Source organism: Catharus ustulatus, chromosome 8, assembly GCF_009819885.2.
Source record: "Catharus ustulatus isolate bCatUst1 chromosome 8, bCatUst1.pri.v2, whole genome shotgun sequence".
NCBI lineage: Eukaryota > Metazoa > Chordata > Aves > Passeriformes > Turdidae > Catharus > Catharus ustulatus.
Genome location: NC_046228.1, coordinates 8,825,869 through 8,853,329, shown reverse-complemented (window position 1 = coordinate 8,853,329; position 27,461 = coordinate 8,825,869). Strand labels below are relative to the sequence as shown.

The following is a 27,461-nucleotide window of genomic DNA, read 5'->3' as shown; positions in this document are numbered from 1 at the left end:
TGCTTGTCTGGGCTGGGGCCAGAGTGCTCAGCGCTCTATATACAGATCGAAATATAATAATTCACACACAGTTAGTTAGAAAATCACTGCAGATCGTGAAATAAATTGGAACAGATTTTTCCCAGTCCTTTCACAGAATCTGGCCGTGAAACACTACAAAAATTCTACCAGCTCCGAATATAGTTTATAAATTAATTCAATTCTTCAACATATGTCATGGAAAATATCTGTTTTATAAAAGTTACTTTCACATGCACCTATTTTCCCTTTGTCTCCCTCTCCTTCTCATGCATGCACACACACACAGCTTAGGAGACTTAGGCCTGCCTGACTCTGTGTCTTACTGTGCTCCTCCGCAAGTGTCATTAGTTATAACTTCTTCTAAAGTTCAATAAATCTGCACAAATTGTTAGGTCAAAGTTCATGATACTTTAGGCTTTTAAAAGACATTTTGGAGGAGGCTGTACAGAAGTTTACCAGCAGGCTGCAGATAAGCACAAGCCAGGCAGAGATGCAAACACGAGACCAGTCCAGCACAGTCAGGCCAAAGGTCTGAGTTCTGCTCTACCAGGTGCCCAGATAAGGGCACAAGAACAGGGCAAACATATTGTAGAATTTATATGTCCCAAGTTTATTCACTCAGCTTCCAGCAGCTCAGGTATTCCCAAGACTGAATGGCATACCAAGATTTACTGGAACATTAATTTTTGTAATGCTTTTAATTCCATTACTTTATCTAGTCTCCTTTTTTTCATCTGCATAAACTTCTGGCACATAAAAAAATCCTGTGGCAAGAAGTTTCACAACTTGCTCCAGTCTGTACTCAGTACAAGTACAACAAAACACTTGCTATTTTTTGTGAACATACCACTTGCCTCATGCAAGAACCAGGGGTAGCAAAAACCAGCCATTTCTTATTGGCTTTCTGTGTGCCATTCATGATTTTATATTCTACTACAACATCCCCCTCTGCCAACTCTTTTCTTAGCAGAAAAAATCATCCTCCATCTAATCACTCTCCTGTAACACCCTTTGTACCAAGGAAGAGCTGATGTGCTGAAAGAAGCAAGCTGTCTGCTTCAACAAGGTTCTTCCAGGGGAATTGGAACTCCCAGGCTAATGAGACCTGGGCCAAGAGATTCTGCTAAGTTGTGATTGCTTAAACTTTTGCATTCAGGTAACGAGCACCTCCTCATGCATCAACTAAAGTCTACATGCAGCTGCCTGTGAGCTGTAAAATAGTGCCATACACGGAAGGCAAAAGCAAACCATCCTTTCTTTTTACTGCTAAAACAAGAGACTCCTTAAGTGAAAAAAAAAAAAAAGTTTGTGTGAAGCATTCTGCTGGTTCCAAGAACCAAAGTTTGTGGCTCTCTTTTTTGTCTCACTTAAGACGCAGCAGTGGAAGATTGAATGGTGGATGTGAGGCCAGTTTCTTCCTTGAGGTATTTACTTAAAATTTTCTTGGTGGATTTTTGAATAGTTTGCAGGTGTGTATGTGTGTGTGTGTGTGAATGTGTGTTAATTCATTGTAGACTACCCTAAAGTTTAGACAGAACTGTCCAACAAACTACATGACTACTAAAAAATGATTGATGCAGTTCAGATTAGTAACTGAAAACAACAAAATAAATGGACAACAACAAAAATTAAATGTCATGTTTAAATTTCTTCTAGCTGAGTATTGTACATGTTCAAGACTGCAAGACTACCTCCAGCTCTGAGAGCTGATATTCACACCTGCTTCCAGATGTGCTTTCTGATAAAGACAGTTTTTGTTAGCCTGCTTTGCATTTCTCATAAGTTGTGCTTATTGCTGCATTTGTTCCTACAGCATTCCTTCATGTCTGAAAGGCCTAAATCTCATAGTCCTGCTAAAATGTTTTGAGACCATGAGATGTGTCACCAAAATGCCTAGAAAAACAGAGGCCAATGCACAACCTTTATTTGCCAGTGTGTTGCCTTATGTACCTCAGTTAATCCAGTACTAAAATGGAATTAAATCCTATCTCCATGAACACTAGCAGCAAAACTCACTGACATCAAGGAGGTCAGGAATCTGCTGACTTCTGCCTGTCAAGTATTGCAAATCTGTCTGAGCTGATGTCTGTAAAATAAGACAAGAGATAGAAACCCAAGGATTCGACCTCAAAACTTGGTGCTACTCTATGGGAATCTGTAACTCTTACAAAGTGTGTCCTAATGGATGCTCTTTCTTGTTTTTCTTGGCTGCTGTTGAGTGTTTTTGGTGTGCCCAAGCAGGGCGAGCACTGGCCGTGCATCCAAATGTGCCAGGTACAGTGCGCCTGCACTGGGATGTTAATGAGTGTTGGCATCAGGAGACTGGAAAGGGAAGAGCCCTGTAAGAAAAGCCTTTTATTTCAAAGAGTTCTCCTGTGCCCCATGGCTGGGGGACAGAGTTTAGTGCATGTCCACTGGGTTGCAGAATTTCTCATCACTGTGGTTGAGAATTTGTGCTCTTTCAAAATTGTTGAGCAAAAACTCGCAAAATATTCTGGCAGTGTCAGCTCTCCAAAACATTAGAGGTGCAGCTGGTATCCATTCTACATCCTTTAATAGCAGACTAAGCTGAATGCACTTAACTGAATGTGAGTCTCTGGGCTAAGACTTGGCTGCTCTACATGAACAGGAAAACCTCATCAGTTTTTTTTCATCAACTTAGCCTTAATTTCCTAAGTTAAAATACAAACAGTGTTGTTACCCTCTGTTCTAGCTTGGCTCTGCTTCCTCTGTGCAATGTATAAATACAAATATACTCCTCTTTCATTAAGGAGATGTACTACAAAGATTATATGCTGAGAGGTAGGACAGAACCCTCAAAGGTAGCAGTGGGTAGCAGGGATACAGTTCCTGTAAGACACCAGACAAGACCAGACTTGATGTCATTAACTCTCATTAGCACTTGGAGCTCAGACAATGGCACATTTAAAGTACATGGGTGGCTTCAATCCATTTCCTAGTGGGCAAGTGTCCACCTGACAAAAGCACTGCTAACATTGGCAGTGTGTGGAGCTCTGGCAGCTCACCCGGAGCAGCCAATGGACCAAAACCCACGGCAGGGACCTCTCATGTTTCCAGAAGAATGCGTCCAAGGGAGGCTTGTGACAAACTGATGAGAAGCCAAGTGTCCTGCCACTTGGCCTGTATTGCCAAGGTGTTAGCATGGCACTGTTCCCATTCCCTAAAGACACGTTTAATCTTTGACAAGGCACAGTGTTTGATAGCAGAGTTGTTTACATATGCATGTGCTCAGCTGAGCTGAGGTGTGCTGCACTGTCAGTGCCACATCACTCACTGAACAGGCTTCCAAGCACTCCTGGTAGTTTGACTGCTGAATGGAGAGAAAAATGGACACATTTTAATCATTAAGCACTGTTTTCTTAGTGGCAGCTCTGTCCACAAAGATACTGTCTATGAAATCCTTTAGTCACAAGAAATAAAGTCAATGATTGATTTGTATTCTGCAATGCACCCTCTGGCTAAAACCAAGTTATAAGTACCAAATGGTTGAGACGGGGCTTGTGAAAGGGCAGTTATGTGAGTGGCACTAGAAGAAAAATGTTAATAAAGGGCAGTCCATTGAACTGAGGTTAAATACTTTCATACTTTTCAACCAGCCCAGAAATGTCCCTGAATTCTCATTAAAAATGTTCTTTATAATCTGATGTTTTACCTTATTAAGGAAGAGGGGTCTTGATGATCAAGAAATATTACTTCCTTGAGGAGAAACAAAAGTAACAAGGATATATCTTAAACTCCTTTATTCTTTTAATCTTCTTTAAGCATTTGTCATGTCTCTTTTTATTTTCTTTTTTCATTTGTCTGGGCTTTATTTTATTTCTAGAGTTTAGTTGTTTTTTTAAATTGGTGAACTTGAAGAAGTTTGGAGGCTTGTCCCTAATTGTGTGCAGGTCCTTCAGTGCTCCTGAGGCAGAGCCAAGAGGGCAGCCAGTCTTTCCACTGCCGCTCCAGGGACCATCCCCACCAGCAGCCCTGCTCAGCCTCCCTTCTCACACCCCAGAGCCCTCTGCAGCACTGCCCCAGAACCAGTAAAACTCACCTAAATGAGTATTTGAGGGTTTGGGATTTTCCATACTGTCCTGGAAGTCTCAGAGAAACACAACCCTGACAGGTACAGTTCACTAGAATCCTGTTTCCATGTTAAAAATGGCAAAAATCCCAATATACTGGGGAAGGACTTTGCAGAAGTTACAAATATTTGGGTGTTTGAGTTGAGATTTGGGATGTCATCGAGTCTGGCCAATGAAGAGTGAGCTTGCAGGAGTTGATGCCAGGCACACAGTAGAAAGTTTGGGTTTAAACCAGGTGATTGTGTGCCTCACAGGTAGGACCATGGACCTGGCACCTGGTATATCCTACACTTGTGCCAGTTTACAGCTGTGCCACTGGGTACAAACTGGGCTCTGGAATGCTTGGGGGATGCCAGCACCTCATCTCTAATTTAAGCTCATAGAAATTCCCAGGGAAGTTTTCTCCGTGTTGTCATTGCCAAGGGGAGTGACTGATAAAAATGGTGTGAATTGACAAGCCTGGTGTGAGGATGCACACGTGTTGGGAGAAGCCCTGCAATGGACAGGAGATGTACTTGAGTGGAGATTCCCCCTCGGTGGCCTGCACAGCGCTGACCTGATACAGCAAGTGGCCTGAACACCAAAAAAGTGTTGCAAGGATGGGCTCTCATTCCTTAGGAAGGGGTGTCACATCTTTCTCCTGCATTAGGGAATAGCATATACTTTGATTTTAAACTATATACATGATAAGCCAGCATTTGCTTTAAATTTTAAATTAGCTTAAAATAGCATTTTTATAAGTGCTTGAGCCAATGGCTGTTTAGTTACAGATGGCATGTTTGAAAGTCAGGGCACATTTGATTCCGGACTTTTCTTTATAAACAGCTTAACCTTTTTGTTTAGCAAATGCTAGGTTTCAAACAGTCTGTCTGTATTGACTGAGGAGCGTTTTTTCTGTTACAGAAGTGTTTAATCCTGAGAAAACTCAGATCTGAAAACCTCTTCGTTGGCTGAAATGTTCAAAGATTTAACAAATTCAGCAAGTGGGAAAATTAATCTTTGAATAGAAGAAACAATCTGACAAAATAAGCCATAAAAGTAGGTGCCAGGTGTCGCAAGGAAGTTCTTAATGCAGCACTTGCTTAATGTATACTCAAAATGCATCCACTTTTGTTCGAAGATCCAACAAAACATATGAAATTGGGTTACACCAATTCTCTTGATCTATGAATCTTCCACTGTGTCAAAAATAATACACCAAACAAACTTACATGTAAATGGTGTGATAAAATGATCTACCGTATACATTATCATCCATTAATATTGTTGGGGCTAATGCATTTCATCTGTCACACACTTTGTTTTATATTATCCCCACCTTACTAAAAAAATACCATAAACTCTGCTGGGTTGACAGCCATGCAGGTTACCTGCTGGGAAGCAAAAGTCCAAGGACACTGTTTCCTGTCACTGTTTTGCCCACAGCTGCAGGTGGAGAAGGAAGTAGAGCAGGCAGGTTGTGGGGAAAGGTGTGCTCTGTTCTGGGCACTGCCACTGTCCTTTGGACATGTCGCTTCATTTCCTTATGCTCATCTTCCTCTTCCACTGAGTGTGTTTGTAAAGAAGTGGAGCTGCACCTGTTCTCACAGAAACCAGTGTGACATGCCCCACGCTTGGCAGAAGCCTCCAGGCTCTGTAGTATAGCATAGTAAGTGAAAAATAACAATTCATAATAAGATGAGAGACTCTGAGATCACTCTGACCTTGAATTCTCTACTGTCTTTTAACAGGGAGAGGGTGAAATTGGATAGAAACAGCCCCCTCATTTTGTGTAGAGCCACCAATGACCCAGGCTGCATTTGAACCACAGCCCTAGAGGCGAAAGGCTTTGTGTCTCATTGCCAATTCACAGCAAGAACATAACTTGAGCCCACACACTAATGCTAAGCAAGGGCTGACTGTTACTAATCCTTGTTCACATATCTACACCTATTAAAATCACATGTGTGAAGGTTTGCAGGACGTGTTCTTTTACTGTAATGATTGGGCCTTTCATAACCTGTTCCTAAATAAAAAAATTCATTAACTGCAAAAAAAAAAAAAAAAAAAAAAGAAAATACAAAGACAAATGCAAGAACAATATGTGGCTTTCTTCCTCAGACATATTGTACTGAATGGCATTGTTTGACTTAAACTGAAACATGTTTTTAGAAGGCTGAGAAGAATGTTTAGACATAATGATTTAAAAGACTCATTATCCCAGGTGCTGCACTTTATTCTCCAATTCATTCTTATTGCCAGAAAACCACCTCCACAAAGGCTGACTGGCACTGTCCCTCCCACTGGAATGCTTGCCCTTCTCCCTGGCTGCATAATGTGTGGAGGGCAGGATTATCCAACTCACTAACCATCCCTCTTGGCCCATGGGCTCCAGGATGATGGGGAAAATCTACTTGGATAAGATCTTTCAAATTCTGACTTTCAATGACCCTGTGACAGAACAAGATAGAAAACTGCTGCTCTTTAAAATGCTGCGTAGTTGCTTTCAGCTACTAACAGATTTCCTTATTCCTGACAGAATTTATAAGCATCTATTATAGTTGGTTTTTTTTTCTTCATGTAAATTACGAGTATCAGACCTGAAAACCTTAAAAGATTGTCTTGAAAGACTATTTAATCCCTCCTGATGTTTGCACCCCCGTGGACCAGGTGTTTCACAAGGGAGACCAAGTGGAGTGACAGAGGAGGAGACTGCTTTAAAAGAAATATTCTCTGATTTTTCAGCAAATGACTGCAGACAGGGGTGAGCAATGGAACTTTTTTGTCCAGTGTTTTTGTGAGTACAATCACAGTACTCATCAGTTGTGTGTTACAGCTACAACTCCTCATGATATAACTCTGAGCCCTTTACTGACACCTGTGCAATCATGGAAAAAAAGTCTCTTAATTGTCATCTTACACATCATACTGTTTTTTCCCTGATGTTTATGGTCAATTATTCCAGGTAAATCACACCTGCCTGGCAGTTAAACCGCTTGAAATATAAAATGCCAAGATTTCTTCTCCTGTGGTCTCTATACCCATAATTCAAATCGCACTTCTTTGACTACCATTCTTGGATCCATAATTTTTTCCAGCATAAATTCCTATCATCACTTCAATATCTTCACATATGCATGACCTCAGTCATCTCTTTTCAAAAGTAATCTGCAAAGTGACCTGTTCTTGCTATTGCTATAAAATCACAGCTTCTGTTCTGTGGGGCATGGATGGATGTTTTGTCTGGGAGATGTCCAGTCATGTCATTCCAACTCCAAGCTGTCACTTTCCAGTACTCCTGCAGCCAGTTTTCTTGTTAGAAGAAAAGAGGACAAAGTGTTTAGGTTTAAGATATATCATTATTTAACTAATGCTACTTTCTCACACAAGCAAATAGAATATTTTTCATATGCTATTGCAGCTATGGCTAAGAGATGGTCTGTGTGGGATGAAATAAAAAAGAATGGTCCATGAAATCAGGGATAGAAGACAAAGTACCCACACAGCAATATAAAGAATTTGTCTCCATTGTACACAGATTGGGGAGCCCACAGTCATCCTTTATTTATATTTTCTGTATCTGTTGTTGAAATTATTTCATACAAATGATACTCTAGAAAGTGATGTGGCCTTCCACTGCCTTGTGCATATCACAGTTAGTACCAAAAAAACCACTTTGGTTTTATAAGGAAATAAAGGTTGAATGTAATGTGTATGAACCCATGATCCAACTCAAGTAATCAAATCCAAGTCCTGTCATCAAGAAAAATTTCTGATCCTAAAACCAAATAGGGCCAGGAAACCTCTCAAAAGTCTTCACCTGCCCTAACTGGCAACACCTGCTAGTCAGCATCAGTCCCCAACTGTTGTCAGGCATCAAAAATCTAACATATTTGTTGCATACACCTGTACTTTTCAGCTGAATTCCAGGAAAACCACCCCAGACTCACCCAGAGCAGAGCCAATCAAGCAGTTTGCTCCTGGTGAATCTCTAATGAGCCCTTGGGTGCTGGGCTGCTGTGAGTCTGAATGGGACTCTCAGCACAGTGGTGAGCTCCCAGTTGATTTTCTGGTTTTTGTGAATATATATTTTCATTTGAAGCCACTGCAAAAATTATTTCATGCTGAAAACAAGCATTCGTGCATCTCATAAACAAACAGTATAAATAAAGAAGCCAGCCTTCAAGTGTGACTTTGTTCTAGAGAAATATTAAATGCAGTGCATCACACACTCACTCACAGTCACTCTCCCCACCCTCTCCTTAATTTACACTTTCTTTTATTTGCAGGCTTTTAAAAAAATATTACCCAGCATAGCACAATTTTCCATCAAACAAAAAGGAAAAAAAAGTAACCCAATACTTCACTCAGAGCTTGGAAATGTTGCAGACAGAAATTGTTAAGTCCTTAACATATCAATCCAGAGTTGTATAATTCACATCCAGAGCTGCTAGCAAGTCACCGGAGGGTGACTTAATATGCTCCCCAAAGTCCATGATGTTATCCATATCCAGGAAGATATCTGTGCCAGGGCTTTCTTGAATCAAAGCAATGTCCACCATTCTTCAACTGTGAGCCTGCTGAGATTTTTTTTTTCCCAGTTTCTGGCAAATAGATATCTGGCTCTAGTACATGCCAGATTGATGCACTTTGTGACTGATCCCTTAATAATATTCAAGTCTCCTAGCCCCAGAACACAAAAGCTCAGCAACTGCACAGATAGCTACCTCCAATATTTTTTGCTGATACAAAAAAAAATCTTATTATCTCCCTTCCCCAAATTGTACTCCTCTTGTGCTAGACCTCACAATTTTAAATATAGAGGGTTTTGGCTTTCATATAAGTCTAGTGACAAACATATTTGTTTTCAGTTTTAGCAAATGTGGAGAGAGACTACAAGTGAAAAAGAGAGAGGGAAGAAGGAGGAGAGAATATGTGTGAGTTTTACACTTGGGGGCCACATTGCATCTATGCAATATTTTCTAATAAATGTATCATATTAAGATGCCCTGCATGACTTCAGGGCTTACTCCATCATGCACAGCTATTACTCTTAAGCCAAACCTGTGTGTGGAGCTGTTTTCTAACTCTGATTTAAAAATTCCCAGGATATAATTATTAAAAACATTAGAAACCACCTATTGCAAATAAAGCATTTTTTAGAACTCAAAAGCTGAAAGTAAACAGCCCAGTCTGGCTTCATTTCTCATGTTTTTATTGCTACACCCCTGTGAGACTCAATAGATGGAACTATTTTATAACATTGTGCTGCTGTATAATGCTCCCTAGTTACAATATCATGATATATTAATATATATCTACACTTCAGTCTTCAGCAGCTTCTTTCATCTGAACAGATGAGATCTGAGCCACTTTTTTTCCAGTCTTTTTTGATTATTGGGCCCCTACAAATTTCCAGCAAAAAGTATGGCCCCCTTTAGCATTTCCATATGCAGATTGCTCCATAGCATCTGCAAAATCCATTCTACTTACCCTTTTATTAGTAAAGGTAGCAGGAGTCTGTAGGTCACAGACTGAAAACATTTTCTAAGACCTTATGAGTTAATTAAACTACAAACCCCTCACCCATTCTACCAGAAATACCTCCAATTTACAAAGGTGCTAAAAAAGGGACAGAGAGGATCATTGTCTTCCCAAGAACAGCCCCATAGATGGAAACTCCACCTGGGACACTGAATTTCCAGCTTCGCTGTTAACCTTCATTCTTCTTGGGCAGTGGTAGATCTGTCAATGTAAACAGTGAGCACAGAAATCTGGAGATTTGAAGGCTTCTTGCAAGGGAAGCCACTGAGCCTTGTTGCTTCACAAGTCAGATTTTGCTGTATTTTCACTACTACCAAGGCTTTGAAAAGTGTAATCAGGCTTTTCCCCCTGTTCTTTGGATGATATAAAAATCACTGCATCCTAGATGTTGTGGGGTTTTTTTTCTTTAGTTTTCTTTTCTATTTTTTCTCTTCTGTTTTCTTTTCCTCTTTTTCTTTTTTTTTTTTTTTTTTTTTTTTTTTTGGTGTGGTGCTTGTTTGTAATATATGAAGACTTAAAAATTGTAGTCAAAGCTATTTCTTCACTGCTTGTTTGCATTGCTAGTATAGGTCTTATCTTTCACAGCAGACTACATTGCCACTAGAGTGCTAAAAAAAAAAAAATAGCAGGACAACCCATTAAGTGAAGATCAGAAGTTGAACAAATTGGGAAGCCACTTTTCATGGAACTGTTAAAATCCTCTGGTTTTGCTTATTTGCTCTTAACTATAACCTTGTGAAATGTGCAACTGAGATTAAATCATTGTCAAAGTTTCAGCCCTTGTGCCCTTCCATCAGGACGTGTGAGAGTTCCCCCTGCGCATTCTGAGATAAGTCTGCACTATTTTTGTTAGAATAGTTCATGCATTTAGAGCGACTTGTTCCAGCACAGATAAGGCAAGTGGTGCTTTATGATGTATGAGCTGGTCCTGCTGAAGTGTGTGTTACAACAGGCAAAGTATCACTTCCCTGTCTACACTGCCAGTTTGGAGTAAATTGGGAGATTCTATTTAAGCTTTTGTTAAAAAAAAAACCAACCAAACAAACAAACAAAAAAACCCAAAAACACAAAACCCCACAAAAGGCCTTACAAATTCTGCAAACTCCAAGATTAACTCCTGTTCAGAAATCCCCAAACTCTGCATAGGAGACTATTGGTATGTCTGTGGGAGGATGGTGGGTCTGAACATGTTTATTTCCTTATTTTTGTAAGATAAAAATGAGTTAAGAAACAATTAAAAGAGAATCTAAAGACAGTCAACAATATGTGCATTTTTTCCCTAATAATTCTTCCAGTGACTGTACCTGCAAGGGATATAATGTGATCTTAGCTGAGAAACAGAAAGGACTTGATATCTGTAGGTGGGAGAAGGGGTTCACAGTGCGATCTGTGTGTGACCACGGCGTTAATAACACTGAATGAGCAGTGTGGTGAGCAGCAGGACTTGGGCAGTCTTTTCTCCATGCACCTTTCCCCTTGGATTCACTGCTCTCTGCCACCCACAATGCCCTTTCCCTATGGACCTTCCCTCCCATGGGTGCTAAGCTGGACTTCTCTAAGTCATTAAATTGGAGGACATAAATATTGCTGATGTCTCCATCTCCTGTCACATTCAGCTGAAGTTAATCTATGGTTACAAATGCTACAGCAGGATGAGGTGAGCTGCTTTTCTCCGGGAAGCCAAGATAAAAGAGGTGAGATTGTCAGCCAACAAAACTAGGGAAAGTTAAACTTCATATATCTCTCTGATGAAAAACAAGCATAATAAATCTTTTAGAAAGTAAAACAAAACAAGGGCGCTCTGTGTTGTTAAGAGAAGCAAATCCAGAAGGATTTTACAGAGACTTTCATGAGTTCTGGTCAAAGCTATACTAGAATATCACATATTCTATTGAATGAATGTTGATGCCAGTTCAAGAGGCTGTATCCCCAATGTCACAATCTTGGCATTTCTCTTAAAACCAGAGTTCCTAGATGTCTCTCAGAGTCTCTGTGCTTTCTTTATTAAGAAATGGAAATATTTATCCATTAGAGTCCTTATGGTCAAGATATCAACTGTGGAATGCAAATAGGAGTGTACTGTACAGTGCCTTAATACTCCAGACAATAAACTTAGGGTATACAAAGGCATTTTCTGTTGGCAGCTAGTAGCATGTTCCTTCTAGAAGGTATCTTCATTAGAAGTTCAGCTTGTAGGGATATAAAACTTTTGTGTGTAGTCTCTGCCAGTCCTGAGGCTGCAGTCAATGGAGCAAGTCAGGCACCACAGCAAGGTGAGGCATTGCACAGTGGGGATGTTTTAGTCTAGCTGGGATAAGCTGCTGTTTGAGCCTCTTTATTAACTTTTTCAGATGACCAGCTTAAGGCCAGGCAAGACAAAATATTCTCTGATATGTTACTGTTGCAGATAATCTTCAAATTTGTTTTTACTGCCTTATCCTGCAATATGCAAAACATAAGCAGAGCCCTCTGCCTGTTTGCTCTGCTGCCAGGGAGAAAAATGTGATGGCAAGGGAACCCATTCAGTCATGGACCACAGAAGGGCAGGAAAAGGAATGAAAGCTCCTGGTGAGGAAAAGGCAATGCAATATGATACTCTTTTATGGTATTATTTGGTTGGAACAAGAGGAAAATGAGTTGGAAATAGAATTGTGGTGCTCTTTTTTTCTGGTTTCTTTTTTTCCCCAGAGAGGGTAATGAACAATTGCTGGAACAAAGTTTGCCTGCAGTGGAAGGAGAGTTCTGACTTGAAATATTTAAAACCAGGTCAGATGTCTTTCTAAATGAAATATTGTAGCTCAGCTAGAAATGACAGACTTATGGCAAGAGCCACTTGTTGAAATTCAATGACCTCTGTAATACAGGATCTCAGAGCTGAAGATCGCAATAATCTCCTAAAAATCCTGCTTTTATTTATTTGCATTAAAGTAATGCTTAGATTCAATGTTTAGGTTCATCTGCTTGCAGAAAAAACCCCAAACATATTCTTAAAAAATTTGTTGTGCTAAATCAAAACTAATATTGCTCTTTTCTGCTAAACATTGTAAATACACTTAGTAAAAATTGACAGTCATTGCCAAAAGAGCATATAATACCCGTTTTCTAACATAAACAACTAGATTTGTGCTCAGCAAGAATCTCATGGATTTTGGTAACAGATTCATGCACACATGACCTAATTGGTGGAACAGGATTTCTGGGCTTATCAAGTACCCAAGGCACAGTAGAAGCTCCCTGCGTGTGCTGAGGTAGCTGTAGGAGCTCATTGACAACAGCACTTATTTGTCCAGACAAGAACAACTTAAGGTCTGATTCTGCAAGCTTTTGATTATCCTCCCAAAGAGAGTGAAGGTAGTTTGCCACTTGTCAGGCTTGAAATCAGGAGAAAGGAAAGAATTTCATATTCCTACAAGATGGTAAATTACTGCCTTGCCAACTTTCCTGTAATTGTCCTGTACTGCAATAGTCAATGTTTCAGTCATAAATCATTTAGCTCTAGTGCCACAGGAAAGTATGCAAAATGGGCTGCATGTGCTATTTTAGCTGTGTTCTCCACTCCTGCCTGGACATGGATTGCTTTAGGTCAGAGGGACAAAGAGAACAAGCCTGAGGACATGTGTATTTTCATAACCATGGGCACAGTTTTCCGAGGTTTTTTTGAACATAGATTTCTCCAGTCTGGGCCACCAAAGAAATCTAGAGGCCAGTGTTATTCTATCTATGTAATCTCTGCTTTCTTCTGCATTCCTCTTTGGCAAAAGCACTGCCTTAGCTCCCTGTCTTTGAGAAGGAGGCTCAGCTAAGCAGGCTGGCAAGGCGCAGAAAGAAGATGGTGCCTCAGGCAAACAGTGGTGATGCCAATTCTACCACAATGCCTTGAATGCCAGATTATGTCTTCCCACGGATGCAGATGTCCTAAGGGTGCTGTTGCCTGAAGAATTGCAGTGGTTCTTGTACAACCATGAGCTGTTGAAAACTAGTGAGTGGAGCAGGTGTAAATGATAGACTTAAGCTTCAGGTAAAATAGCAGACAAAACACACTGGGTTACTTCTTCTGAATGCAGGACCCACCCCTGCCCTTTGTGTCTCCCTAACTAAACAGAACAGTCTCCAGCGGAATTTTACATCTGCCGAATGCCTTGAAATCCAAGCACGGTGCATTTTCTGTGGTGCTGATCACACTCTTAGGTCTTTTGGTTTGAAATTGCAACCTTCTTTCTGATCTCTCCCCTGTAAAGCAGAGCTCTGTAGGATTAGGGTCCTTGGAAGGAGCTAATGGATCCACAGACCGAGGTGGAAGAGCAGGAGAGCAGCTCCCTGGTTTCTCTTTTTCAGAGGCAAGTTTTATGAAGGAGAAAGTAAATAAAGAAAGACTGACTTGAAGAAGAAGAGCAGAAAGGTCTTGAGACCTCTCGTCTCTTCTTTTCCCAATCTAGTAGATGGAGGATGTTTGGAATTACTCCTGTATACTGTTCCCTTACATATGCCTCCTGTAGCGCCTGCAGGTCCATCCTAGGGATCCAGCATTAAGTAAGGACAGGGAGCTCAGAAACCAGCTCCACTGGAGCTAATTGCAATATTTCAGGCTGCAATAAGTTTCCCAGAACGGATCCTGTTCCAGAGCGCCTGACAACTGCATCTCTCCAGAGACACCATCTAGAGGCACCAGCAATAGACAGAGCCTCTGATGCAATAAGTCTTTGGAGGACTCCTGAGACACAGGGAAAGCACTTGATGTTGCTGCTATGCTGATTGCTTTGGATAGCTCATTGTCACCTAATTGTGCTGTAGGAAGGTCTGTCCATTCCCTCCTGCCTGCTCATTTATGCCCTCAGGCTATGTAAACGCTGAATGTGCCTGAAACAACAGCCAACCACAAAGTCTCCAGTGCCACTCTTTTGGTATGCGCTAGCTCAGATTCCTCGTTGCAAGAAAAACCTCTGTCTGCTGATAAATGGCAGCATATTTTACAAAGAGAGACTGCTCTGCTCCTTCAGCAGGGCTCTGTCTATCTCCTTGGCTGACTTGAGACTGCTTGATGCAGCTGGGAGGACTTTGCCAATGAGGAGGGAAAAAAAGGAAGACATATGCTTCCGGAGCTGGAGGAAGAAAAGACCAAAACAAGTTTTAAAGCAGAATTATTAATCAGAAAGTTGTTAGGAAATAGTAAAATACAGTAAATATGTCTATTATAAATGGCCTGGTCAAGCTATTGAAATACTCTCAAGGAAGTTAAGAAGGATTTTCCTGAGAACCCTTTAACTTTGTGCTTTAATAGATCAACTATTAATTAACATTAAATTGTAATTAATATTAGATCGTAAGCTTCAAGTGTCAGGAGTTTGTTTGTACTTACAGTGGCATAAAGGTAACTCTGTGCAAAATGCTGGTAACAATTGCTTCTGTGGAGGAAAACCCCTGCATTCTTGTACCTTTCTGTAAAATGACAATCTGCCTTTGGTGGCTCCTGAAAGGAGTGCACTTCGTGTGGATATGTGGCTCCAGCCTGCAGACCTGCTTGGGCTTTGGACTGCGTGTTTAACTCTGGCCTTGCAGGAAATGCAGCATTCATTCACTTCCTAGCCTAAATTAAAACTTCCTGCCTTAGCCCAAAATGACCTCCTCCTGGTCAGCCTCCTTGTCACCCTTAGTGACTGCGTTATGATGGTGGCCACAGGCTGCTCTGAAGATCTGAGGTATTTGGGACAGACAAGCAGTGCCAGAGACAGTGGTACACTGGAGAACATGAAATGTAAATGGGCTGCTTTGGAGAAAAACCTGAGGCATGAGGGAATGCATGACTTGCCTGTGGTCTGAGGATCTCAGCTGGGACAGGGTGGGATCACTCCAATGATTTGGGGTCATTCCTATGGTTGCCAGTCTGTGATGGACAGATGGAACCTCTTTAGGAAAGACAGGCAGTGAAGAAAAGCAAGGGATGTAGCTTCTATGTGAAGGAGCAGCACAAATACACGGAAACAGGAGACAAATACACAGAAACAGGAGACAGAGACGGGCTGATTGGGAGCTTGAGGGCAGCTCAGCAAGGGTAACGCTGTGATGGGCTTGTTACAGATCATCTGATTAGGGTGACAAAGTCAATCATATCTTTACACAATTAAAAGTCTCCAGATAACAGTCCACAGTGCTATTGGGAGCAATTTACGTCTCTGACTTTAGCTGAAAGATCAAAACAGTGGGACAAAACAGGGTTAGAAAATCTCTGGAGTTTGTTGAGGAAAACTTTGTAACACAGATGGTGAATGGCCAAAAGGTGGGTGATAGTCTCCTGGATCTGCTACTCACAAGCAAGGAAGAATTGGACAGGGATGTGATAAACAACAGCAGCCATGGTTGTAGTGACTACAAGGAGCCACAAACATGGCAGGAGAAAAAGACAAGCAGCACAGCACAAACCTGAGGCTTTAGAACAGGAAACTTCAGCACCCAAGTTAGGACATTACAGCCTGGATAGGCGGACAACGAGATGCATACAAGGCTGTTTGGATAACCAAACTCAAAAAACGGGTGATTATGGCCTGGTTTTCAATGGCAGGTGCCAGTGACTAAAGGGGCCTATTCCAGGAATAGTCCTCTTTGGCATTTGTTTCAATTACCTGGAGGAGTCTCATAACATTTGCAGAGGACATCAAATTGGACAGTCCAGTTAACATGCTGTAGGGCAGAGCTGCTGTCCACTGGGACCTAGAGAGGCTGGGGGAACGGGCCAACAGGAACATTATGAAATTCAGAAAGAGTAAATGCAAAGTCCTAACTCTTAGTTGTCTCATCTCTGTCCTTGAAGGCTTTTGAAATCTGACTGAACAAATCCCTCAGCAAACGGGTCTGAATTCAGAGCTAAAACTTGTTTTGAGCAGGAGGCTGGAGTGAAGGCATCTTCACATCCCTTCCAACAAGCATGGTTCTGTGATTGCTTGGTAGGATCAAATAATCTAATGCTGTTAAACTTGTTTTAAGAAGTTACTACCCCTGTGCTGACTATTGTCATCCATCAGCCAGAATCCCTACAGCTGGAATGCAGCTGGCGCATGTTCATGTTCCTAGACCATTGCAAAACGAATCCCTTTTACCTCATATTGCAACAGACTACAAATGCATACGCAGCTAATTGCTGTGTGTTAGTTGAAAGGGCAGTCCTTTCTGGCAGAGGGCATGCTCAGGGCTCTCAGCTTGCTGGGTTCCTTGCCTACCACCATGTGCTCTCAGCCATGGTTCTCCTGAAAGATCACCCTCACTGATGCTGCGTTAGTGCAAGCCAAATTATCACTGCATTATCTGCATCACCATAACATGCACTGATTCTGGTGAGGGGCCAGCAAAACTACCAAGAGAAAGAAGGATCTTGCTCCAAAGCACTGTCTGACTGCACAAGTGGGTGCTAGAGGCATCAGGCTGAAGAAAGAACCCAGAGAACCAGCCAGGCAATGTTCTGCAAGTCAGCCAGTGTCCTCTGTGCTCCTGGTCCTTAAATACCAGCCTGTATTCCTTAGACAGTCAAAGCACACTGCATCTGGCTGCTGCTTGTTGGATGCCTGTGACCATATACAGACATTATAGACACCTACACTCAAGTCCTTTCCTGTGAAATGAGAGTGTTTTGCAATGGTCTACGCTTTGGTTGTTTTTGAAAACAGAAATATATAAATACAAATCTAAGGCAATTAGTTTAAAAGTGTCTACTTGTAACTAACCACAGCTAAACTTGCTGGTTTCACTTATTTGTTTGTTTTTGGGATATTAGATACAGTCTGAGGCCATGGCCAGCTATATAGGTGCACCATATCTCTGCTGCACAAATAAATCAAACTAAAGCAGCCCAGTTCTTGTAGACTGACATTAGGATAAGTATATCTTAAGAAAGTTCTTATTCAGACTTGGCTTCAGGCAATAAAACGTCATAGATGTATAACTCCAGCGAGTGAAATTTCTAGGGAGCAAATTAGGCTAAAAACATCTTCTAGAGACAGCTAGAAAGGAATCAGACACCACCCAAAAATAAGGCAAGTTATGCAGTAAATGTTTCATTTATTGGATTTCTTCCATTACTATTAGGGTTAAAAGATGGGTTGTCAATAAAAATGGTATATTTATGGAGGGCTCTGTATTTCAGAAGCTTATTTCTTGTCATTCACTCCTATAGTGCTTGATATCACCTCATGATAAAGTGTGAATAATCCCTGCATGAATGCATATTTCTACCCATTAACGATTTTATTATTTGACAGAATTATCTCTAACAAAAGCAAGTGGTACAGCTGTGGTTTAGGTGCTAAAAGGGAGGGATGTTCCTACTGAGCAATAGGCATGACTTGGGAAGCAGAGCATGGATTGAGAGACATTAGGCTGTGTTATGAGCTTGAAAAACAATGCAGGCAATTTTTTGGAACTAATTTTCCAATGTTTCTCCATCAAATGAAGATAGAAAGTTCTCCTTAATCAAATAGCACACAGTGACCTGGTCAGTATGTGTGCCATCTAAAGCCACAAAGAAATCTGGCAGCAGCACCATGATCTGGCTGTTTGTTGATATTTTCCCCTTTGATAGGTTTCTTGAATTTTCACATGTGCTTGTTTCAGTCAATGCAAATGACTGCAGACAGGAGCCATGGTTTCTGTGTTTTCATGCTGTCATCTCATCTGCCCTAGAAAAAAATTCTCTTCTTTGCTGACTCTGGAAGAGCCAGTACTGGTAAGACACTAGGCAGATGTGTTTGCTTCCAGTTATTGGAACCTTTTCAATATTGATTCTTTTTTTTACATTCAGAGTAGATTTAATGATCCAAGATTATTTGTAAACACGCAGATTCCTTTGAGCTGTAGACTGAAATCCCAGCCTGGTCAACCAAAGTCCTTTTATCTTCCAAAATAAATAATTTGAATTTTACACATTGCAACCTACATTGAGACCTCTTGGAGAAGACCATGAAAACAGATGACTCACCCCAAATATGCAAACATTAGCCAGGAGATCCAGTTGGCATTTAGCAGGCCATATTTCTCCAAAAAAGGCTTGGGCCTTTGGTGAGACGTTAAAGATTCCAAAACATTTTTCATAAAACAGTAAATTTCCTTGGCTGCCCCACATCAACCTTGTCCCTGTTCAGCTCATTGCACAGTGAGCTGTGAGCTGAACCTCACACAATTTTGCACTGCTGCTGTTCTGCTGCAGGAGTCTTGGCACCAAACTGTTGGGCCAAAGTGTAAAATGGGGACACCGTTGTCGGTCACCAAACCCCATAGCTCAGCACTTGGTATGATTGTACCCAGTGGGGAGGGTTACAAAAGCTTGGAGAAAGGCACTTCCACTTCTTCATCTGTGCTAGAGGTTAGCCTTGGCAAGAAAGACTACATCTCCTGAATGTGGAGCACCTGGCTTTGTCTTTTCAACTGTCACTTAAAACTGGTATTCAAACAAGAAATCATGTTTCGTGCCATGGACTAGCTTGACTTTTTTTTTTTTTTAATATTGTGTTTCTTTCATTGTTAAACGCTATACTTTTTTTAAATCCAAGGTATCATCTGAGAACCTACTACTCAACAGCTGCTATTGACCCCTGGAGAGGTCTCACTTCACTGACTGTGAAACAAATTGTTACTTAAGGAGAAATGAAACAAATCAGATGCGCCAGCTATCCAAAGTGACTTGCACTACGTTAATTAAACCGTGCTGGTTTAGTAACCACCTATAATCCTTGGACTTCACAACCACGCTAGCTCTAGGCTGCAGTTTGAAAACAAACCCCTGGAAGTTTGCAAAAGGAAGAACTTGATGAATACTAGAAAGCAGTTCCTGGCCCTTCACAGGACTCCTCCGAATCCACAAAGGAGGCAAAACTCCAGCTACAAAAAGTGCCCAGGGAACACCTTCCACAGCTGGGGCACAGTCCTCGCCCTTCCAGAGCCATTTCCACACCCAGGGCCAGCAGCTGGCACTGGGGCAAACAGCACTGAGATCCCTTGGAGCAGCATTTACTCATGTGAGTGACATTCCTTGCACGAGTAGTCCGGGTGTGTCATCACCTTCACAAATCATCTGTCAGTGATGGGACTCAGGCGTGTGAGCTCTACAAAATCAAAATCTTCTGCAACCAGCTTTGGGCAGCAACTGGCTCTGCCCTGCACACTAACTTTTGGTGGTGCTACTATGTAGTTAGCAACTACACTGGGAAGCAAAAGCATGCTTGTTTAAAGAAAAATCCATAGCAGATTGTAAAAAGATCTTAGAAAAACAAAACAGAACTGTGCAACTGCTTTTGTTCATTTGGATCAAATTATAACACATGGCCCTGTAAAATAAATAGGAGTCTGTCACATTTGTATTTCTAATCTCATATTGTTCTGGGATACAAGGGCATTTAAAAATCAAAAAGCAAACAAAAATGGAGAATATTTGTTAAGGTGTCACTCTGCAAGGCATTAGTTTGCAGAGACAGTAAGTACATAATCAGGGGCAAGTGGGGAGTGTGCATGCCCACAGACAGTAATTTAGTACAATTTCTGAAAGTAAAAAGTAAGTTAGTCTAAAGACCATTGGAAAAAGAAACTGTTCAATACATTTGTACATTGAGTTAACAGTGAAGTATTTCATTAGTCATGTTTTTACTTGGTGTCTTAAAATAATCCCTTTTCTGTCTCCATATTCCCACTTAGACATTGTTCACAGACTTATTTATTTATGAAGTCTGAAGGTTAGTCCCTACCTGCTGAGACTAATTAGCCCTGTTCTTTGTGTCCTATGCAATCCTGTCTGATTAAATGTACACATTTGTTTTACTTCTTTTCATGCTTCCTTTCACTCTACTTCTGCTTTACTGATTAATATTAAAGTTGTAAGTTGCAGTGATTTTTTTATTTCTATTTTGTCTGCATCTTTCCCTTTAGTATGCAAATTTCTATGTGAACTTTTTAATGCCTGAGAATTCGTGTTAGCCTTGTCGATCTCTGTATTATTATTTTTATTATTCTTTTTATAGAAGGCAGTTTAGCTGAAACCCCCAAACTCTAAATATTGCATGACAAATTGGCTTTGTTTTGGAAACCCTATGTGCTGAATGACCCTTAGCATGAGCAGCAGGTTAGATTTCTGGAGGAATGTTTGGATTATTTAGTACAGCCTGTCCCTTGCTTTCAAACACCATTTCCATTAGGCAATTTACTAATTCCCATTGAAATTACTGTCTTCCCCCGCCCCCCTCCCCACTCCCCTCCTTTTGTTCCTTGCCCATGTTAAAGTTTCCAATTGACTCGTCCATTGTTACAATTTGTCACTGCTGGAAGATCAATTTGTTTTCCCCTTCCCCTGGCCACATTAGGTTCGGGGAACAGATGCCATTTCTCGCATCCGCATGTCTCTGCTCCCCATTTTGTTGCGGCTCAGGCAGAGCCGCGGCCGGAGGCACCCGCAGCCCCGGGGGACCCCAGCCCCGGACCGGGACCCCCCCTCCTTGATTCCCCCCAGCAGCGTGGTGTTTACGCCACCACGACTTTCCACTTCTGAAGTCTGGGAGTCCTTGATTCTCCGTCCTGCCATGCTAATTAACTTCTTAGCAGTCACATTCCTTTTCCTCCTCTCTCTCTCTTTTTTTTTTTTTTTTTTACATCAAGGACCAGAAAACATTATGCCTTACTATAAGATAATTTGGAAATATCTGATCTTCAGCGAGTGATCTCACACATTTTCATCCTGCGTGTTATAACTATAATAAATGCAAGGACCAAGTGGTGCTGAAAAAAACAAAAAAAAACAAAAAAAAAGGCTTTTACTATATTCTAGTGTTTATTATGATTGGAGTTTCTTACCTCCAACGAGTGGCATGAAAAATGTTAACGGTTTAAAAAAAGCACCCACCGCACCACCCTGCCGTCACATGTACCAAATAATAAGGGCACACAAACATCCTTCAGGAGAACCCGGGCTGCGGGGGGATGATATGTTTATTAATGTCCAGAATGTAAAAGTTGGCGCTCCCGGAACGCGGAGTCAGGGACACCCGTTCGAGTGCTTTTCCCCTCGCTCCCCCCGTCCCGCAGCTCTGAGCTACGGCGTAAAAAAAAAAAAAAATTAATTTTTTTCTTTTTCTCTTTTTTTGCCAACCTCTCCTCTCCTCCCCTCCCCTCCTTTTGCGTCCCGGCCCCCCCAGCGGCGCCCCCGCCCCCGCTGCCCTCCCCTCGCGCTCCCGCTCCCATGCCAAAAAGGATCATTGTTAGTTTGCTACTTCCCCCACCCTCCTCCTCCTCCTCCTCCTCCTCCCCCTCCCGCGCCCCAGACCTGTTTATTTATGCAGACGTCACCGGGGAGCCCCCGCCCTCTCCTGCATCTCATTAAGTGCCTGGTGTGTTTCTCGCTCCCTGTCAATAATCCCGGATCCCAGACTTCTCCGTTCCTCCGGATTTCGATCCCCCTTTTTCTATCTGTCAATCAGCGCCGCCTTTGAACTGAAAAGCTCTCAGTCCAACTTCAACTCACTCAAACCCGAGCGGCACAGGCTCCCCATATCCGCGGCGACTGCCCCCCCGTCACAGCTGACTTCTGGGCTTGGTTTGTTGCATTATTTTTTTTTTTTTTAACCCCCCTCCCCCCCGCTGCTCCCCCCTCCCCACGGTTTATATATTTTTTATTATTATTAATTTTTCCGCGAGTGCGTGCGCGGGTGTGCGTGTGCGCGCAGTGCACGCCGAGCAGCTCCCGGGAAGAAAGAAAGAGAAAATCCCGAAGAAGGAAAGGAAGAAGCCTAAAGTCACTGGTGCAAAGGAGCAAAGAAGAGACATTTCCCTCCCCTCCTCCTCCCTCTTTTCCCCTCCCCAGGAGGAAAGAGAAGGGGAAAAAAAGAAACTTTCACCTTGGACTCTTCTTTTTTTGGTGCAAACTTTCCCCCCCCCTCCTTCTTTTTCCTTTTTCCCCCCCATTCCCCTCCTTTTTTTTTTTTCTTTTGTTTTTCCCCTTCCCCTTTTTGCAAAATTGCTGCTGGTGGGGTGAAGCAGGAGGAAAATGCCGCAGCTGAACGGCGGTGGAGGGGACGACCTGGGCGCCAACGATGAACTGATCTCTTTCAAAGACGAAGGGGAGCAGGAGGAGAAGATCTCCGAGAACTCCTCGGCGGAGAGGGATTTAGCTGATGTCAAGTCGTCTCTCGTCAATGAATCAGAAACGAATCAAAACAGCTCCTCAGACTCGGAGGTACGGGGGAAGCCCCCCGCGGGGCCGTTTCGGGGCGGCGGGCGGGGGCCGCGCTGTGCCCGGGGCCGCGCCGGGGCCGGGGGCGCCGCGCCGGGTCCCGCTCCCGCCGGCGCCCAACTTTCTCCGCGGCACCAACTTGTAACGATGCCTTCTGTTTTGTTCTGTTTGTTTCCCCTTCCACCTTCTTCCCCGCACCTCTCCCTTCTTTTTCGCCTTTCATTCCTCCTCTTCTCCCTTCTCTCCCCCCCCCCCACACCCACCCCCCCAAAAAACATCCTCCCCATCCCAACCACCTCCATCCCCGACTGCCCCACGCCGACCCCCGGCTCGCTCCCAGGCGGAGCGGCGGCCCCCGCCTCGGTCCGAAACTTTCAGAGATAAATCCCGGGAAAGTTTAGAGGAAGGTGAGTACGCGGGCCCGGCCGGCCCCGCCGCCCGCCCCGCACCGCCGCCCCTCCGCCGGGCGCCCGGCTCCTCTTTTGGGGACACTTGCTAAAAAAACTTTTCCTTCCCCCCCTGTCCTCCCTTCTCTTGCCCCTGTTGCCCCTTCCTTCCCCGCTCCCGCTCGTGTCTCCCCGCCATGTTAGCTGCGAAGAGGCAAGATGGAGGGTTGTTTAAGGGCCCACCATACCCGGGTTATCCCTTTATAATGATCCCCGACCTCAGCAGCCCGTATCTGCCCAATGGATCGCTCTCTCCGACGGCGAGAACGGTAAGTGCCATTTTATTTCCCCTCTCTTTCCTCTCCCCCCGCTCCGTGCCCGGCTCCCGCCGCCGCCGCGCTCCCGGTGCCCGCTGGCCCCGGCCCTGCCGCCGCCCCCTCCCCCGCGCCGCAAACTTTCCAAACTCCGCGGGCCGCGCCGGGAGGGGGTTTGTTTACACTTCGCCATACTACTTTTTTTTTTTTTTTTCCTTTTTTCCCCCTTTTTTATTTCTTTTTTGGTCTTTTTCTTATTCGTTGTTATTATTTTTTTTTTTTTTACTTTCAGTTTTGTGGGAGTTTTTTTTTTTTTTTTTTTTTGAGCCCTTGCAACCTCCGCTGCGGGGGGTGGGGAAGAAAAAAAAGCAAACAAATTCCAAACAACACCTATTTCAGTCTCAAAACAAAACTGGAAACAAATTTTTTAAAATCCAAGAAGTTTGGGTTTGGGTTTTTTTTTTCCCTCCCCCTTTTCCCTTCTCTCCCCTTCCTTGGGGAGGGGGGTGATTTTCTCCCGGCCGAGCCTGCGATCCGCTCCTCCAAACTCCTCGTTTTCCATGGTGATCCGTCGCCTCCTGCCCTCCTCCGTGGCGGCTGGGCCGGCTCCCCCTCCCCTTTCCTCCCCCTTAACCCTCTCCTGCCCTCGCCCGGCCCGGCCTGCGGGAGTGGCGATTGCATTGTGCCCCTTCGGGCCGCGAGCGGAGCCGGGCTCAGGCCGGCCCGGCCGCCCCGATGCGCGCCCCGCGGCGTGCGGGGGCCGAGCGCCGCTGCCCTGCCCGCCGGGGCCGGGGCCGTGCCCGGGGAGCGGCTCCGTCCCGGTGCCGAGCGGGGGGAGCCGCGCTCGGGGCGCTGGGCTGAGTCCGGAAACAACTCGCCTCGCTTGGCTCTGGCAACAACAACAGCAGCGCAAAAAATAATCAGACAAGTCGAGCAAAATTCCTCTTGGAAGTATGCTGGCAGGAAAACAGTTTGCTGAAAGCGTCCGGTTTTTTGTTGTTGGTTTTTTTTTGTCTTTTTTTTTTTTTCACCCCTAACTCGGGGTTCACTGGCAGGGGGTGCAGGGCTGCTTGTGCCTGGAGCTAAAGCGAGGTTTAGCCCAGATCCCTGGAAACTTTGGGGTCTGCTGGTGGGTTTGTAGTCCCAGCTGTTTTCCCGCTTGTAGTGTCACCCACGGTATGCTCTGCTCTGACATCAGATTTCTCAAGTGTCACCTTTTCTTTCCTTTTTTAAAGAGTTTAAAATTTTTTTCATTTTGAATGGTTAAATCCGCTGGGACTACCGAACACCACTGATTCCTACCGATGGCTTTAGCATTGCTGTTTTGTTTCTTCTGGGTGTTTCTGAGTCTGAAGCGTTCCCACCATCACCATGTGTGTTTATACACTTTTTTTTTTCCTTGTGGTAACACGAGATAGCAATTTACAATAATAGATCTACTGTTGGGTAGATGTTGAAGCCGTACTAATGACTGAGGGCTTGGACAACTTCAGTCTATCAGATCTACAAGTGTTTTAAAGCATTAAAATATTAAACATCGGGTCAGTCTTGTTTTCACTTAGTAAAACGTCAGTAGACACAGATTAGTAAATGTAGAGTGACAGAGAGGTTGTGAGGAAGGTTTTCTGACTTTGCATATGTTTAGGGCTGTGGCAGAGTTTTATTTTGGAAGCTTGTGAGGCTCTTTCTGCAAGGAGGTGATTTCTGGGACAGTAGCAGAGGGGTGACTGCAGTTTGCAATTGTAATGATGGGGAGGGGAATTCAGGGGCTGAATGCATTATATTTTTTCTTTTGAATATGGTCACCCACATGTATATGGATGATGGTGATAAATTCCAAATTCCATAAGTACCAGAATCCAGATGGCAAAACAATCTTTGTTCCAAATCACTTTGTTACGAATTGTGAAGCTTTGTATTCCCTTTTTTTTTTCCCCTCGTTTTTTACCTTCGATGCATTCCACTGTTCCAAGTGCAGACTAATAGGAAGCACACCTCTGCTGCCTTTTTCTTAAGGCATTTTTCTTACAACAGCTACAGCTCTTTTTTCCCTCATTACGTTTATTACAGATCCCTTTTCCCTTAGCATGTGGGGATAGGATCCTTCAGCAGTCAGCTCTCCTGGAGCATTCCTCCCCTTGCTCCCCCACTGGTAAAAAAGGCCTCCATAGGAATGTTGGGTCCGTATGAATTAAAGATGCTGTACAAAAGCTTACAGGTTGGTTTATTGTTGGTATAGCAGGTGGCCTGCTTGTGTTATCAGATGAATTCTGAAAGGATATTTCCACACTCAATAGGCAATTTTCTTATTTCCACATCCAGGCTCCAGCAACCTTCTCCTATCTTCTTAACCTTATTCTTTCACATTCCGTATGCTTGTTTGTTTGCCTGCCACTTAATTATAGCCAGGAAAAATTAAAGTTGTTTATTTAGGCCTGAGAGCAGAATATTATAAAGATTCAGCGGGATAGCTGTTGTCTGTCACACACTATTTTTAGGTGGATTCTAGTTCTCTGCTGTACCAGCTTTCAATTCCAGATGAACTAGATCTTTCTCTCTCCTGTTTGATTTTATTTTATTTTTAAATACGGGTTGGAAAGGTATAGATGGTTCTGCATAATTACAAATTTTATTTTATTTATGTAGTTCTTCCTGGAGCCATATTTATTGAGTGTCAGAGCATGCAAGGTAAAGAGGTGATGCAGATATGTAGCAAAATTGTTTTTCTTTTCCTTTTGCTGTTGTACAATCTTAAAAGTCTGTGGGTGTGGTTTTTTTGTTGTGTTTTTTTTTCCTGGATTTTTTTTGGTTGCTTTACTCGAGGGTGTAGTGGGATTATTGTGTTTTTTAAATGTACCTGTAATTGTCTGTTCAAGAGCAAACTTGTGGGCAGCAATTTCTCCTTTACTGCTTCAGGAATGTGAAGAATTATGAAGTATCATAAAATCTGCTTATGAGGAATAATCTTTTCTCAAGGATAATGCTTTAAATACTGCAAACTCTTTATCAAGATTGATAGGAATAATTCTGTTTCTAAAAATCAAAGATTTTTTGCATGCTAATCTTGCTGTTGATAGAATACTGTGGTGTGCTTGTGAGAATAGATGTTATTAAGTAGAGGTCTAGTCAAATAGTAATGAAGTGACGCATCTGAGAGCACCAGTTCCGTCCCTGCACTTGTAGAGGGGCTGGGGTTGGCTGCATGTTATGGATAATAAAGGAGACAGTTTTCCTTTCAGAGCTGGAAAACGTAGAAGTGGTCAAATTGATTTTTAGCTTAAATTTGGAGCTTGGTTAATGCTTTTGGTAAGGAAACAGTGCAGTGTGATGTGAGAAAACCCTGCTGGCGGTTGCTCTTATTTTTACTGGTGCTGTTGCATCTTCCTTTCCCCTAAGTTGTTGCTGGCTGAGTGAGACTGTAGGGGCAAGCTTATGTTTGGCCCTGAAGTTTGGGAATTGGGAATAGCTGTGGTGGAGAGCACCTCTATGTTCTTGATTTTTATGTTTAGGAAGAAACATTTTTTATCACTTGCCTTGAAAAATTGATGTTTTTCTTTATCAACTTAATCAAGGAATGCAATCCTTCCTAATACAAAAGCTTTAGACCCTGGGGTGTGAAGGGTTAATGGTGGTCCCTTTTTTTTTTTCCCTCCCTCCAATTGTTTTGACAACACTTTTCAAAGTGTGACATTCCAAGCCCTTGCAATACAATGTAATATTACTGTAATTACACAGGTCATTACATTTTAAATAGAGAACAATAAAATGCTTATCGCCCTGAAAAAGAACAGGTGTTCTTGCCCTTCTTTGGTATTTATGCTAATTGTTTTTCATCTCCTTCGGAAATATTTATGGCTGGAGTGTTAAGGTTTCAGTCTCGATGTGACAATATTAATTCTTTACTAATCTTTATGGTTTAGGTTTAATGTCT

At 42.8% G+C, this 27,461-nt stretch overlaps 1 protein-coding gene across 21 annotated transcripts in view; it reads left to right on the top strand.

Moving 5' to 3' along the window:
- Positions 1-22,540: 22,540 nt before the first annotated feature.
- The window catches only part of TCF7L2 (transcription factor 7 like 2), a 171,891-nt gene continuing 166,970 nt past the window's right edge, over positions 22,541-27,461 (top strand). For 6 of the 21 annotated variants that reach the window (XM_033065729.2, XM_033065722.2, XM_033065731.2 and 3 more), the window contains exons 1-3: positions 22,542-22,833; positions 23,171-23,237; positions 23,421-23,545. In XM_033065729.2, the coding sequence (XP_032921620.1) occupies positions 22,645-22,833; positions 23,171-23,237; positions 23,421-23,545 (381 nt within the window). In that variant the 5' untranslated portion in view covers positions 22,542-22,644. Of the gene's footprint in view, positions 22,834-23,170; positions 23,238-23,420; positions 23,546-27,461 lie in introns of all 21 variants that reach the window. The other 15 variants (XM_033065739.2, XM_033065738.2, XM_033065730.2 and 12 more) reach the window with 5 other exon arrangements.